Genomic DNA, 16,868 nt, shown 5'->3' with positions numbered 1-16,868 from the left:
AATACTTTAGTTCCCAATGTGTTCTGACAATTTTTGTCCTACACAGTAGTCATTTTTTTACCTTATTCATTTGGCACATTGAACATGATTTCACAACATATTTACTTATCTTTTTTCCATCTGTATCCTATGTTCCCAGCTAGACTGTATTTTCTCGAGGCCAGGAAACAAACGCTAAGCTTTTTTATTGCTGGAGTGCTCTCAGCACAGTGTTTATATTTAATCATGTATCTGAATACTTATTATTCTCCTTGATCACAAGAGAAATGATGGGCAGTGATGACTTTTATTCAGTAAGCTTTGGTAAAAAAAATAAAATCAAGGACTGATTTCTAGAAACCACACACATAAAACATTGCTCACACTCATGTATTAAAACATTTAACTCAAATTTAAGGGCAAAATCAATGACATTCTCTAGATGCTCCTCTGATACCTGCTGACTATTTTTTCAGGATTTGCCAAGAAGCCTTTGAATTTTAAAAGTTTCTTGGCTAGTCTGAAGAATACTTTCAACCCATTAAATCACAGAATGTATAAACCCAGAGAGTTACGCAATGTTGCCAATAAGTGCACACAGTGGTGTGCTCAACTTAGGACCTGGCTCAGAGGACGCATTCCATAAATAGTTGTGACAATGTGAATAGTTGCCTTTCTCAGTGTTTACGCAAATTAATGGAGCAAGGTAGTTGAAATAGTGGTTTAATGATTAGTGTTGAAAATCACTCTACAGCTTTTATTGTGGCTCCTCCATCCGTAGATCATTCTCAGCCTGAGTGGTGTTTTCATCACGGGGTGGTGGTGAGCAGTGATTTGAGCAGAACCATCTCTAAATAACATTTTGGACTGTTTCTTCTTCCACAACTTCTCAATCTCTTCTCTTTGGGACTTTGTACCTAAGCTGACACAAAGCATAGGTGTCCATGTCTCCCAATATGTTATCACATTGCTAAGAAATACACACGTTTTACCAGAAGTCTTCTGGAGACATACTATAACTTGCAAACTTGTAGAGATCATTCAAATAGGAGGAGATTCGAGAACTCAAATGAATATTTGTTTTTTTTTATTTCCTCACTCCTCAAGCTATAGCCCACTCTTTCTTAGTAATGGGACAGAGACCCTCTTTTTTACAGTTTATATAAAAAATATTTTTAAATGAATAAAATATTTTGAAATTAATGGACCTCTCTATAATTTTTTTTTTTTTTTTGATTCAGTTTCTCTCTGAGAACACATTAAGTTTCTTAAGTTTAGCCCAGGGCTAAATATGGCTGAGAAAATTCTAACACATGACTTTCTCATTTTAGATTCAGTTTGAAAGTGAATAAAAACACATGGGAAAACACACACACACAAAAAAACAACTCCCGGACTTAAAGATATCCCAGAGTTTGCTTTACATATCACCTAGCTACTTTTACTTCCAATTTCTAAAAATGAACACAAAACATTTTGAATCAATTTTCAAGAAGATGAGTTAATCTTTTATAAGCATGCATTCAAAGAAGGAAAGCATTCTTCAGATGTCAAGATTAAATGTGTTTATTTTGAGTTAGTGGATACAATGGTATATTAGATACCAGCACTCCAAGCTACACCTATGTATTTGCCTCTAAATCTTCACACACTGTCAGTTTCCATTCCTCTAACATTCCATCACTGGGCCTCCTATTTCTAGCAAAATCATAGTTCAAATTTTTTAAAAAGTAAAAGCAAGATGATCACCACATTGTGCTTCCAGTGCCCCCAGAAGGATTATAATTGCTTTAAATAAATGTTTATGTTTTCAGTAAAGGGAGAAATTGATAACATGAGCACTAGTAATGGCACGACTAGAAGAGAAAGAACAGAATACAGATTAAAAGAAACATTTTAGGCTGGACGAGTTAGTTTCCCCTTAGTAAAAACTCCACATAATATCATTGATATGATGTCAACGTTAAATTGCTCAATTTGTGGGCCACACACTTAAGCGTATTGGCTAGTACATTTTTGCACTGAAACAGAAGCAATACAAGCTTTATGTTCTACCATTACACTTCCAGATTTTTCACTTATTAATATACCTGCCAACTTAATGATTCTTGCATGCATTAGAGTTTGCTTTTGTAGAGTTAAGTTTATTTTCCCCATCCCTCCCGCTCCCATAAACATTGCAATGTGAACCCTTTGCCCAATTTTACGAGAATGTTGCAAAGGACAGCTCTGTGCCACCTTGGGACAGGAACACCCTGTCCCCTCCCTGGGCTACAGATGGATCAGCAGTATTGATCACGTCTCATCTTACATGCAAATAGACACTGCTCCCTTATTTCCCCATGCCAGAGGCATATGAGTCAGCAGGTATACATACAAAAATGGAATTAAAAAGAAAAGAATAGAAAAGAAAAAGAAATAAAAAGCTTTCTTGTTAAAGCCTATCGTCCTAGAAGGAATCCATTGCTTTGAATTCACTCAAAGCCTGTACAGGCGAAATGTGTTTCTTCTGAGAACCTCGTCTAACTCGCGTCTGGAATTCTTCAGGCTTTTCTCTCTTCACAAGGGGCTTCTTCTCTGGAGCCTTCATCTTCCAAGACACAACAGGTGAGTTGACAGCTGCTGTCCCATAGACCTTCTGATATTTTGTTGAGGCCACATAAGATGCTTTCACCGTGAGGACAACAGCATTCATCAGATTTTTAGCTGCCTGGATGAGCGATGTGGCACTGTCCAGCTGGAGTGGAAGAAGAATGAAATATACTTGGGTTAGCCACAGCACAACATTCAGAAGATGGAGGTGCAATTTCTCAGTTAAAATAATGTTGTGTTTGTGCAAGTATACAGTATTGACAAAAAAGGAGCAAATTGTTACATGATAAGGAGAATAGGTTACAAAGCAGTCACCTGTCTTCTAGCCCTAATCCCAAAATAAAGGGAAAAAATAGGGGATACTCGACGATATGCAATTTTCTAAAATCCCAGTACCTCTAAAGACAAAACCCTCTTTTTGGCATGTAAGAATTCTAACATAACAAAAGTTTTCCAAAGTGGAACATCTCATGTTATTGCATTAGGCTGATTGGTAATAATGACAATTATTTGAAAAGCATTTGGCAGGCACTAAAGAATAAAATGTTATAAGGGGTTTTATGGCTCTCCCAGTGGAAGTTATCTATTTATAGACTATTTCTCCATCTTGAGCTCAGGATTGGTAAGGATGCAGGCAGCTAAGCAGAGGAATACGCCCATGGGTGCGTGACTTTTTACTTAGGTGTTTATTGTGCTGCAGTATCTGACTATTCCCAGGTCTTAAATATACCTCATATAAAATATCAACAGTTGTGTCAGGCTTGCGTAGGTAAAAGAACATTCAATGAGACCCCCTTATCCATGCACTAATGAAATATTGATTTCTTACCATGTGCCAAATGCTATTTTAAGAACTTTGTTTTCCCCACTTAACTCTCACAACAACCCTGTGACGTAGGTATTACTGTCATTGCCATTATATGGTGAGAGATCTGGTGCATGCAGAGGTCCAGTAATTTTCACAGGTTTATACAGCTTAAGTGATGGGGTCCTTAAAGACTGTACTACTTTACCATACTGCCACCCTATTGAGTAGAATGGCTTTAAAATTGCTAAGACCAGTCACAACTTAGAGCAGAGTAGGTGTAGAAGTTCATCTCCAGAATCTAAGACCAAGTATTTTTCAAGTCACCTTTTTTCTGCTTTTAACCAGTTAGGCAGTGTGCTATAGACTGTATACTAGACCATTCAATATCTGTTTCAAACTCCTGGACCACAAAGCTGGAAAAGTTCAAAACTGCATTTCTCAGACCCCCTGTCAGCCAGGATTCTACATGTCACCTAGTGAAAGGAAAGAATTAACAGCTGGACTGCAAATATTACTCCAGCCTCAGGGATGCCTGAATGTAGTCTGTTCATTAAACCTGTAATATCAACTAAAGAAATGTATCCATTGCAGTTAAATGAGGGATCCAAGAATGTTCCTAAGTAATGCGCTCCTAATTGCTGAGATTGTTCATTGTATAACTTGTAATCAGTGTAGCTATATTAGAGAATAGGAACTAGGCATACAGCCTTCTGGGTATGAAGTAATTAACAGTGTTTATGTCCAGTGACCCCAAACACAGTGACTCCACTATGTGATGTGACCTGATTTCACTTAACTTGTCATTTCTTGTGACCAAAGCAAGTCCCAAGCAGTGACTGGGGACATCAGAACTTATATCTAAACCTAGGGGCAGGACAGGAATAAAGACGCAGACATAGAGAATGGACTTGAGGACACGGGGAGGGGGAAGGGTAAGCTGGGACAAAGTAAGAGAGTGGCATGGATGTATATACACTACCAAATGTAAAATAGATAGCTAGTGGGAAGAAGCCGCATAGCACAGGGAAATCAGCTCAATGTTTTGTGACCACCTATGGAGTGGAATAGGGAGGATGGGAGGGAGACACAAGAGAGAGGAGATATGGGGATATATTTATATGTATAGTTGATTCACTTTGTTATAAAGCAGAAACTAACACACCATTGTAAAGCAATTCTACTCCAATACAGATGTTAAAAAAAAAAAAAAAAAGAAGTTATATCTAAAGACTCTATTATGTTGTTCTGGCTGTTATCTGTTCCACATCCTTTATTAAAGCTAAATAAACATTATTCTGAGTTTAAAAATTTTATGAGAAATGAACTCAATTCTACCACAAAAAAGCTCATAAAATCAGATTGTTTGAGAAAACAATGGAAGAAGCTTTCTATGTATGAATTTCTTGCAATACCATAAAACTGAGACTTCACCACACACACACACACACACACACGATTAAAAATCAGCATTACATTGATGCCACAATAATATAGAGAAGCTGAGATTTGTGGATTAGAGCCATGACTCAACGAATATATAATTGATTGCTTTGCAAATTAAATCAACCAATTGGATAGAGTAACTACTTATGTTACCAATTCTATTACACTGTATAAGGTGTCCATGTACCAAAATAACTGTTTAACCCATAATGTTACTTTATACAGCATAAGTTTCTAAAGTTAGCTAAGGAAAAGCAAATTCTAGATTATTCGTGTTAATAGAAGGGAAGCCAGGCACAGATTGGTCCAGTGATTCTCTAAGTACAGTCTCTGAACCAGCAGCACCAGCATCACCTGGGAACCTGTTAGAAATGCACTCTCTCAGGCCAATCCCCACATTTCTGAATCAAGAAACTGGCAATCCAGGGGATTCTGATTCATGCCAAATGTTAAGAACCACTGGATTAATGACACCCAAAGACTCTCTCAAGGCTTATTTCAACCAATGATTTCAGGACTTCCACCATCCACAAGTTTGGTAACATCACAGCTAATTATCCAACTGAATCTCACTTTTTCATCTTTTCAATTATACCCCCAGGTAGAAGTACAAATAATGAAGAAAAGAGATAAGATAGCAAAATGCTGGGACGATTAGATCAGTCATAGTTTCTTTAGGAGCTAGATACCATACCCCTTGGCCACTCGACAGTTCCCTGTAAAAGTCTATAAGGTTTCAAAAAAGAGTAAAATTTGGTCATAAATTTAGTTACTTCTGTTGTGTGCTATGGGTAAAGAGAGAGTAGAATGATATTATATCAGGGACAGTTCTGTTGATTTGCTTTGGGGCAACATAATTAGCAGAAGTAGATAAGGGCAAGATATGTCTATTGTATTTTAAATTGTCCCCCGAAAAGCAAATCTTGGGAGAATTGAGTTGGGAGAATTCAGTGGATCCAAAGAGGAGAATTACAAATAGTTTGGAGATTTTTACCACAGATTCCATTTTCAGATAGATGGTGTCTAATTCTGCTGCAAAAATATGATAGCCTGTTTCTTCTTCAGAACCCCTTTGCTCTCCCAGCCTGACACAGGAATCCTATGAATAAACCTAACACATTGGTTGACAGTGAGACAGCTCTAAATTATAAAGTCAATGATTTTGTTCAAGCCACCTGGTGGGGCAGGTACTGAATTCATGGCAAGGTAAAGCGAGGAGGTGAGGGCCAGCTAAGCCTGAACAAATATACTCCAAGGCAATAAAGCCAATCTAAAATTAATACAAAATTTGACTTTTTCTTAAAACTTGAATTCCCCAGGATAAGTTTTACCATTTGCCCTATACCCACTGTAATGATTTAGATCATTTTCAGCACAGTCATAATTTGTTTTATTTAAAAATGGGTCTCCTTTATACTTGTCCAAAATAGCATGGAGACCTGGTTTCCAAGTGGCACATCTTGCTAAAAATTCACTTCCTAAAGAAATTACATTAAAAAGAGTAAAGCTACATGGAAAGAAGATTTTTAAATGGAAAGTTTAAGAAAACTTATTTCACATAATTGTATTCTATTTTGTAGTGTATACTGTAACTATGGCATTTTCAAACAAGACGTGTTAATGAAATTCTAATAATAATAATACCCAACATTACTTGAGCACTTACTAGGTGTTTGGCATTGCCTTAGTCCTTTTAATTAATTTTCATGATTCAAGTTTCAAAAATCCTTGTAGTAGAAACTGTTACCCCCATTTTAAAGATGAGAAAAGGAAAGCTTAGAGAGATAGGATAACTTGTCCCTGTAGTAACTGGCAAAGTAGGATTTAAGACCTGTACTCTCTCTCTCCAAAGCCCAACATCTGAACCACTACATTGCATTACTTCTCTGAAGCATCATTTAATCTCTGGGGTCTTGTTTTTCAGTGACTATCATTCGAAACGAACCGATCTCAATTATTAACTCTGTCTGGGCATCCTATAAACATCATGACTAAGTCTAGTGAGAGCTTCCATCTCACCTGGTCTGTGATTTTTAGTCTCATCCTCAGAGCCTGAACTCTTTCTAACTAAATCTCCTGGCTTGGGATGTGCTACTGCCCAGCAATCCTTCCTGGCCTTTTGACTGGTCTCATGGCTTGGATGCACCTTGACGGCAGCAGTTCCTGGGATCTGATACCGGCAGATTTTTCTTGTACTTGCTCTGTTTCTCTGAAGTACATTCAATATACAGCAGTAATGACTGGTTGTACCCTCAGGTGGGGCTCAGCTACTCTGGTTAGTGTTCTAAGCCTTTATCTGGTCTGGTCTTGCTAGCTTAAATAAGTCTCAAAGGTGGGCTGTAGCCAGCCATTCCTCAAGCTGGCTTGCATATACACTGACTAGACTTATCCACAGAAAGAGACTTGTATCTTTTCCTGCTCAAGGGGCTTTCTATTCCTATGAGGCAACCCATTAAATTCTTATATCAAGTCTAAGAGAAGTGGCTACTTAATTAAAAAAGAAAATAATAGCCTACATTTAGCAAATGTTACCATGAGCCAGTCTCTGGACTAGCTTCCCAAGTTTCCTTTCTCTCATTCAATCTCACATTCACCCCTCAGACAGGGAATACTATTATGCTCAGTTAAGTGGGAAAGCCAATATTTAAACCCAGGAAGCCTAACTCCAGAGCCCATGCTCTAACAATTGCTCTATGATGCTTCCCAGAGTCGAGCATGGCAGATGAATCCATAGCCCCCAAATTTATCAAGCTGTACTAGACTAATTCTCTCTATTCCATTCCATAGGTGTCTGCTGTCCCTAACCACGGAAATTAGGCTTCTCCTAATTCTGTCACTATTCTTTTTGAAATATCAAAGTACTATTTTAAAAAGGCAACAGATGTTTCCTCACATCTTGTTCTATTACAGTCCATGAAAAGCAAATAAGGGCGGGAGAGCTGTTTTACAGCCAATTCTATAGGGTTTTTCTGGCTCTTTTTCTGCCTCTATTACCACTCTCTTCTTCTTAACCTCACTTAACTTCTAATAGACAGATTTCTCTTTCCCTACACTTTCCTCATTTTGCGTTTTGAGTAGAGAGAAATACTAGAGGGAAGACTTCCTGAAATGTGATTCTTCCATTAATTGATATTTGTGCTGCCTAATTCCTTATGAATTGTGAAAAGTGCTTACAATGACTCAAAATTTACAGGATCATCTGAAGATTTCTGAAACACCATGTCATTATGTTTCATGCTATTTCATTAACATGGGGATTATACTGCAAGAGGTGTTCAGTTTCAATAGAAACAGAATTTGACAGAAATGTGACTGCATGACTCAAATCACACTCTTTCAAATGAAAGTGCAACTGCATTTCTTGAAATACCAAATTGTCATTTACTCTCTACCCTACAGTCTATCCCTCCATTTTTCTACTACTTTTCTAATGGGTTAAGTAGAATGTTGTTCATGCCTGGATGGTTAAGAGTGCTGAAGAAGAACAATTCTGAAATTCCTAGCTAGTACAATTTGGTATATATGGATGTATTCACCCAGGTGATAGAAATAAGAGGGAAGCTGAAGTGCTGAACTGTTGAGTTTAACTTTGGACATACTGAGTGAGGTGTGTGTGTGCTACACATAGGGAGAGTGAGTTATCAAAGGAAGAGTTGAAATTCTGGGAGTGAAATTCAGGGAGCAAGATGTAAGAAACCATGTTTTGTTTATATTGGCCTTCCCAGTTCTGCATACAGTAAGTATATAACTTATGTCAATTTCTGTCTGATTTTTTCTTCCCTTCACATTTCTTATTTAGTGTTTCTACAGAGAGAGCTAAATAGAATGTGGAATGAGATATTAAATCCATATTCTTCCCACAGGTCAAAAAGTCCAATAAATCTACTAAATTTTTTCTCTGCATTATACTTTCAAGATCAAAATCAATATTCTTTTAATAATCTAAGACATAACATCATTAAGAAATATCTTAATTATTCCCTTGACAGCCAAGACTACTTTCGATTCTGTTAGGTAATTAGCAATCCTACACCCTTGGTAATAATGGTGATCCTCCTGGGGCCAACCAGCAATAAAGCAAATGCAGTTTAGATTTAACTGGCTTTAAAAAAACACCCCTACCCCAAAGAAAAAAAAAAAACATACCATTGTCAAAAGTGCAAAGTAATCTGAAAGAGGTGGTGAGAAATGCACTGGATTAACCACGTATGACATAGTGAACATCTTAGGATGATAATTTGTGAGAGTCAGGAATATAATTACAGAAGAGAATCAGGATTTCACTGTGCTCCACATTAATCCATTTAAAATATGCATGTAGAGATAGAAATATAACCTGGAAATGAATCTATTTCCAAAAAGCTGATTATCTATTACCACAAAATAATGAACCATAAATGGTAGTTCATGCAAATCCCAAGTACAAAGCAATCCGTCCTTGCGTTAAAAATAATGCAAATATCATTGGACTACTGGCTAAGCTAAATTGAATAAAATAAACGAAATCATTTTGAAGGTGATTTTGAAATATAAAAGCCAAGGAGTGATTACCTTGAAAAGCTTAGAAGTGCCTGGGAGAGGTAACCCAGTCCCATTTGGGCCTAGGCTCTTTTATTCTAATTTTCTCAAATAATAATTGATAGTGCTAATGACTTTGAGGATGCTAAAATGAGTAGAGTCCATTTTAACCATGTGCAAGATCTTTTAATGGGACTAACTTAGTGTTTAACATATAAGAATAAGAAATATTTTAATGGGCCTACACTACACATATTCAGGGCTGGGGTAGTGTTTTGAGGGGAGGAAGTTGTGCTGGAAGAACTGATAATAAATTGAAAGTAAATACCCTGAGAAAACTGGAATCTCTCTACTGGAGCTGGCCATTTATTTATATTTAAACAGTTATCTCTCCAAAAGGAGTCACAAATTACCTGCAGGAAAAAAAAAAAAAAAAAAAAAAAGAGACTTTGCTACAAGTCAGTTTTGCTGTTAATGAATGGGAGGTTAGAAACCCACAGCATTGCAGCCTATTATCTGCCAAGAAGAACATTTCATGTTTGAAAAATCCATGAGGCTTTGAAGAGATATTTGATCCCCTTAGAAACTGTGATACATTTGAAATACCTTGAAATATCTCCCTACTTTTTCCAGAGTCTATATCAATAACACTTCTATAAAATGCTAGCAAGTCCAGGGTAATAAATAACTGAATCAAACAAAGATATGGTGAAAAGGTTCAGCTTAATCACCTTTCCCCACTTCATGGATGTTTACATGCTTACAAAAAAGATTATTCCGGTGTGGTAAACCCTCATTTCAGTGTCCTAGTCCACACACTCTTCCTCATCAAACATCAATAATGAAATAAATTAGCAAAGCTGAATTCTTTCTTGTTAAGACAGTGACAGTGGTGAACATAGGGCAGCAATTTGCACTCACCCATATGGTGTCCATGGCAGGCATTACTAATCAATCACAGCACCTTGCTCCTTGACAATATGCTCAGTGGCATGAGAAAGGAAACTTCTTTACCTCCCTCCTCCAAGAGGTCATATTTTGAAAAAGTTGTCAAAAACAACTTGATATATTTTATGACACAGATACATCATCTACTGTATCTCTACTTCTATATTTAAATTGTTTAATACTTTCTGTTTCTGTTACTACCAATCAGACCTCAAACAAGTATTTTTTTTATTTAAATGATGTGGCATTTAATCTTTTTTCCCATAGTTAACCTTAAGGGACAAATTGTGAACTTTGTACTGACACCACAGTATGAGTTGCTAATTAATGAAATCATTAAGTTGAAGACATAAGTATGAACAGAAATGCAAAGCATTTTGGGGATGATTTTAAATCAGAGGGTAAAAATTAGCTGAATATACTAACAAGTATGATGTCCGAAGTGAAAATGACCATCACAGGTATGGCTGTGATGATCATTAAAACAAAAAAATAAACTGCATTAAATCTATTAATATTAGAACATGTACTAATCCTTGATAACTGAGAGCAAGAATACTGTAGGCTAACTCTTGAAGCGTTGGCTTAATACCAAGGGTGTTCCCATTTGATTACAGGATCTTGAAAAGTAAATGTTTTACAACTTTAAGTAGTGTCTCAATCACAGCAGAAAGGAGGAGAAAAGGTCTGTTATTTTTTCTGCAGGGATTCCTTGAGTGCTGCCAGGGAGGCAGCTGGTGCTCTCCCAAAGCTGAAGGCCAGTTGTTGGGAAATATGTCTGTAATGGCTCAAGATGAAGTTGGCAAAGGCCTTAGCAGACAAGCACTGCAATCTCAACCAGGCTGTAAAAAAAAAAGCTGCAGTGTTGCTGAGAAATTTACCAATTGGTTCTCAGGTAACTTTCTCAACTGGACATATTTGTGTTTTCCTTTCTAATTCATTGAGGTAAGTAGTACTTCTTAGTCAGCCAGTCCACTAATTAACTGTCTTCATTTGCATTTTTTCAATTACAGGTAAGTAAACCTTGGGGATTCCCATGAAGGCTTAATTACAGTCAACAAATTTCCTAAATATGGCTTAGAACCATTTTTTTCTCACCATTTAAGGTAGAACAGTTTTTGCTCAACCCCAAACAAGGCATTTTTGCTAACCTTGGAATCCCAAGGAGAAATGGGAGTATTGGGATGTGTTACCCCTTGGAAAGTTATGAACAGGCATCTCTATTCCTCCAGGCAGTCCCCACCTCCCTTTTCTATATTTCTGCCATCCCATACTGTTCCTTTTCCTACACATCAGGATCTCCTGGCCCAGAGGTTTTCTCTGGGTTGTTTTCACATAACAACGGAAGCACAGGAAATAAATCCAACAAGAGAAGATGTGCCAATGGATGGAGATATATATATATATTACAAACTGGAAGATATTCCTGGGCAGGGAGCCAGTCTTTATGTCACATACATATTCCATGCATTGATTGTTGATTTTGTCATCTCTGATGATGAGAATCAGCATGTCTTCACCATCCAAGGCTCAGACCTTCAAAGGGCTAAAGCTCCTTTTTGCCTTCCCTATGGGGCAGCCAGCTAGCAGAAGATCACCACGTTTGATCCCTTTATTTCCCTCATTCTCCCGCACTATTCTGCATTACCATTACTGGGAGGCAAATTTAAGACAAGCCACTGCCCAAGAATCCAAGAGAAATATGTCTTCACAAAATGAATCAAAGAGCCACCAATGGGCCCAGTACTCTCAGAAATGCTGAACTTTGCATGGTCATGGTATATTTGTTGATAAGTGATAAAGGCCATTTAACATGTTACAAAATGGCTCCTAGGCTCCAGGATGCGATGTGCAACTACTAAGTGAAGAATAGATCTAAAGAGTCAAGGACCACAGGTTTGGGTGCTGGTTGATGGAGGGTTGTGCCTGGGAAGGGAGCATAATCTGGAAGCCTGGATTATTTTTCTCCATCCGTTCACTCCTCTCCACATTCAATCACTAACAGTTGTATCATGTGGCATTATTCATATGTGGCGGAAGCTACACTCCCATCCAGCCCATAACTCTCTCCTCATCAGGTGTGTGAAAAGAGCTGGTCAAAGCCTCTGTTGCTACCTGAGTCCTGGATGAAGAGAGTAAAGAGCAGCAGAAGAGACCCCTTCCCCAAGGAGTGTTTGCTACCCCTCAGGATTCTAGTACCCTCTTTCCACCCCATTCTTCCAAGTCCTGTACATTGTCTCCCCTCTGGCAATGCGTTCTTACATTTCATGCTCCACTTCCAACTCTCCCTGTTACTCCATCCTGTCCTATCTTTTCCTCTCTTACAGTGAAGAAAAGCTTGGACTTTGGACTCAAAACCTGAGTTCAAACCTGATGGGACTAATCACTGGCTATGTGATCTTGGGAGAGCTACTTAACCTAGCTCTACCTGAAACTCTTTATCTTATCTTTCTCTAAAGTAAAAGTGAAAAAAAAGCACTTTCTAGGATTAGTAAGTATTAAATGAGATAATACCCTTGAAGCTGAATGCCTGGCACATGGAAGCCCTTAGCAAATCATAAGCTTTTATTATTACTGTGATCCAGCTTTCCTTAAATCACCATTTGAGTCCAAAAAGGGTCTTTTTAAAATCATATTTTCCATTTCCACCTCCTCCTCCTCTACTTTCTCCTTTCAAGGTTTCTCCACACCCCTCCATCCACCCAATCCAGCATTTTGGACTCTCTCTAACCTTCTTCTTACTGAAGCTACTGCCACCTTGGCTTGTTCTCAATGCCTGGTTATTACAGTTCTAATGTTGTAGTGATAAAGGCATGGAGAAGTTCACAAGGAGAATAGAAAAGCACCATAAGTTGTATCTTTTGTAGCACTACTGAATCTTTCAGATGGAGGAAAGGAGGGCTCAAGATTCAGTGTAAGAAAACATGGGGGATTTATGTATGGCACCCAAAATATCTAAGAACATTTAGGGCTTATAGGGGTTGGAGAAAGACTTAATAGTTGAAAAGTCAAGATGGCTCTAGTAGGAGATGGAGGGAAGCCAATCTGGTCTTGGAAAGTAACGTTTAATGATCTTATTTGAGAGGCATCAAAAGAAAGAGTATAAAATATTTTATCCAACCACATATAGGGCCTAACATTTCAAAAATTCAGGCTCTTCAAAAAAAAATTCATGCTCTTTGTTTTGGTTAAGATATTATTTCTAGATATTTCTTATTGAAAAGCATAATAATGTTACCTGGGAAGTTCAACATCCTAATTAATTCAAATCACATTGTTGTCAGAACCCAGCTGAGAGTGTCCTAAGCTACCTCAAACACAGTTCCCTCTTCTGCGCATCAAACACTGAAGATCAACCTCCCAAGCCCTGTGCTTCAACTCCATCAAAATACAGTTGGGTTTCCTAGATTTGTTTCCTAAAGTCTTAAATCTATTGTTCTGTAAAATGGGCTATTTTAAATTTTTAGCCCATTGGACCTAACACCTGCTGTCTTCAACTGAGATCAGCTTATCTCGTTATCTTAACCCATCAATAGACTCACAGTGTTAAATCTACATATTCTTTGGGGGGTGCTTGAAAGTTTCATCCACCCAGCTTCCCAAAACATAAGCATACCAATCTTGCTGCCTTTGGTTATATTTTGCCCATATTTATTAACCAAATTAATTAGCACAGGCCAGGTCTTGAGAATAGACTAACCAAAAAATCCAGGATAATTAAAAGTCAAACTATAAAGAGAGGACATTGCCTAGGCTACAGTCTGGAAAGGCCAGGAGGTACCAAGAAGTAGGTTAGGTGCAAAAGAAACAAACAAACAAACAAAACAAAAACAGAATGGGTAACCTTTAAACAAGCCATACTTGTCAATGCTCCAAGCCTCTTCCAGAAATACCTCTTTTAGTGAAGGCAAGGATGGTTGAGATGTGACATACTTGCTACCATTTCTTCATTGGTACCTTTATCAGGCACGTCCAGTCAATAACAGTCCTTTGTTCTATTGATCCTAGACAAGATCTCAGAATTCTTCTCAAAACACACTGCAGTCAATCACTAGCAATTGATATGAGTGAGCAATCAAGATTAAGCCCATTTACCATATCCACTATGGGCTTTTGAACCCTCCCCCCAAAGGCTATGCTTTGATTAACAGGGGTATATTAATATTGTCTCTCCCTCATTAGCATATTGTTCTCCTTGTATAATTCATAAAGAATAACCTCTTAAATATAATGCAGAAAACTGATGTGAAATCTTAGACATATATGTAACTATATAAAATAATTCACTACATCAACCTAAAATTTAAACTCTTCTTTTATTACAGAAATGAGAATAACAACAAAAAGAAATGGATATCATTATTCAAGGGCTCATAAGAAGTCTTCAGTATAATGCATCTTTTAAAGCCAGTAATTTTAATTAAATTAGTTTTAAATTTGAGCAGTTGACCCATGGCTTTTCATAATTGAATACATTTTTCTGCCTACTTTGAAACATTCTTTGAGTAGACATAGAATAATACTCTCCAAATACTTTTCTTTTTTCCTGGCCACTACTTTTCTCATTGTGAGATGTAAACTCACTACCAGTTTCATCACATATTTAATTAATTTCCAAGTGTTCACTGTGTACGTTGTCACAGATTCAGGTAAAGATTTCCTATCTTATTTAGAACACAATGAGTTGTAAGTATTTAACTTCCATCTGGATCCTACTTCAGGTTCTTGCAGAAGTTGTTACTTTCACAAAGACCTCTCAACATTTAGAGAAAAACTTAAGCTTCTGCAGACTTTTCTTAATGACTCTTCCCAACATTCCAGAGACAAGTATGAGCTACCTGCTCTTCCCACTGTCTTCTTAGTCTCAGTTATTGACAACACAATTCTTCCAACTGTTTAGGTTAAAAACCCAGAATTTTATATTACATCTTGTTCTCTCTGACCCAGCATCCAATCTGCCATCATAGTCTGTCAGCAGCATCTTTGAAATATATCCAATATTTGACCTTTTCTCACCTTCTTCACTATTATCACCATGGCCAAGCCCCATCAGAATCTCTTGTTAGATTGTTTCAGTATCTTCCCTTAACTAGTTTCCTTGCATCTCACTCTTTCCTCCCTTTAACAGGAGCCAGAATAGTCCTGTTACATACTCAAATAATATCTCTTTCTTCTCAACATCGTCCAATGGTGCCCCGTCTCAATCTGAGTAAAATCCAAAACTATCAAAGTGGCCTTCAAGGTCGTAAAATCTGGTTCTCAATAGTTCTGATTTCTCTCTTGTTCACTCCACTACTAAATATTGGTCTCTTGGGGACGTCCCTGCTGGTGCAGTGGTTAAGAATCCACCTACCAATGCAGGGGACACGGATTTGAGCCCTGGTCCAGGAAGATCTCACATGCCGTGTAGCAACTAAGCTCATGTGCCACAACTACTGAGCCTGTGCTCTAGAGCCCACAAGCCACAACTACTGAGCCCACGTGCCACAACTACTGAAGTCCACATACCTAGAGCCCATGCTTCACAACAAGAGAAGCCACCACAATGAGAAGCCCGCACTCTGCAACGAAGAGTAGCCCCTCTTGCCGCAACTAGAGAAAGCCCACACACAGCAACAAAGACCCAACGCAGCCATAAATAAATAAATAAATAAATAAATAAATAAATAAATAAATAAATAAAATATTTCTCTCTTGGTTATTGCTCAGACAGACCAGTCATGCCTGCCCTTCAGTGCCTTTATACTTTTTTCTTCTGCCTAGAACGCTCTTCCCCCAGATACCTGTAAAGCTTGGTCGCTAAACTCCGTCAGATATTTAATCAAATATCAGTATCTCAGTGAAAACTTCTCTTTCCAAATTGCAACTCCATTCCCACCCTTAATTCTTCTTCTTTCCATTTTAATATTTCTTCATACACTCGTCGCCATCTAACAAATATTTTCTTCACGGGTTTATTGTCCTTCACCTCCAGCTATATCCCAAACACCTAAAACAGTGTCTAGCATATGGGTCTTCCATAAATATTTGCTGAATGTTGTTGAATAATTGCAACTTTACGGATGAGGAAGTAAGAGACGACAAAGCTTGTCCAAAGACGGAAATGTAGGACACAATGCCTAGTCCAGTACCCAACTCCCCATGCCATCAATCTCTTTATTCTTCCATGGAAGAGTACCCAAAGGCAAAATATTAGCAGGACAGTAGGATTTAGGGACATAATATACAAAGTCAATGTTATCTAGCTACAATACAAATCTTATGACCTCTTCCTCTCACTGTGCCCTCAGTGGTATAGCTTCAGTATCATCCTTTGCTCAGAAAACATCCATAATTCAATTATTTGTGTTTATTACTTTCTGTGTATAAAATACTGGGCTTTCTTTAAGGATCTTTTCTCTCATTAACAGTACCAGTGTCTGTGAAGCACTGAGCTGTGTTTGCAAGGTATAATTCTGGGGTCTTAATAAATGATCTCTAAGATGTATAAGATAGATACCATCATTCATTCTTTACATACAAGGAAATAGAGAAAAATTAAGTTCTTCGTGAACTTGGGTTCACAAACTCATATCTGGTA

At 37.7% G+C, this 16,868-nt stretch overlaps 1 protein-coding gene across 1 annotated transcript in view; it reads right to left on the bottom strand.

Moving 5' to 3' along the window:
• Positions 1-2,428: 2,428 nt before the first annotated feature.
• The window catches only part of CTNNA2 (catenin alpha 2), a 1,055,603-nt gene continuing 1,041,163 nt past the window's right edge, over positions 2,429-16,868 (bottom strand). The window contains exon 19 of the mRNA XM_068564030.1: positions 2,429-2,716. Within this exon, the coding sequence (XP_068420131.1) occupies positions 2,429-2,716 (288 nt within the window). The remainder of the gene's footprint in view (positions 2,717-16,868) is intronic.

The sequence above is a fragment of the Eschrichtius robustus genome, chromosome 15 (assembly GCF_028021215.1).
Source record: "Eschrichtius robustus isolate mEscRob2 chromosome 15, mEscRob2.pri, whole genome shotgun sequence".
NCBI lineage: Eukaryota > Metazoa > Chordata > Mammalia > Artiodactyla > Eschrichtiidae > Eschrichtius > Eschrichtius robustus.
The sequence above is the reverse complement of the archived record's forward strand: the minus strand, read 5'-3'. Positions and strand labels throughout refer to the sequence as shown.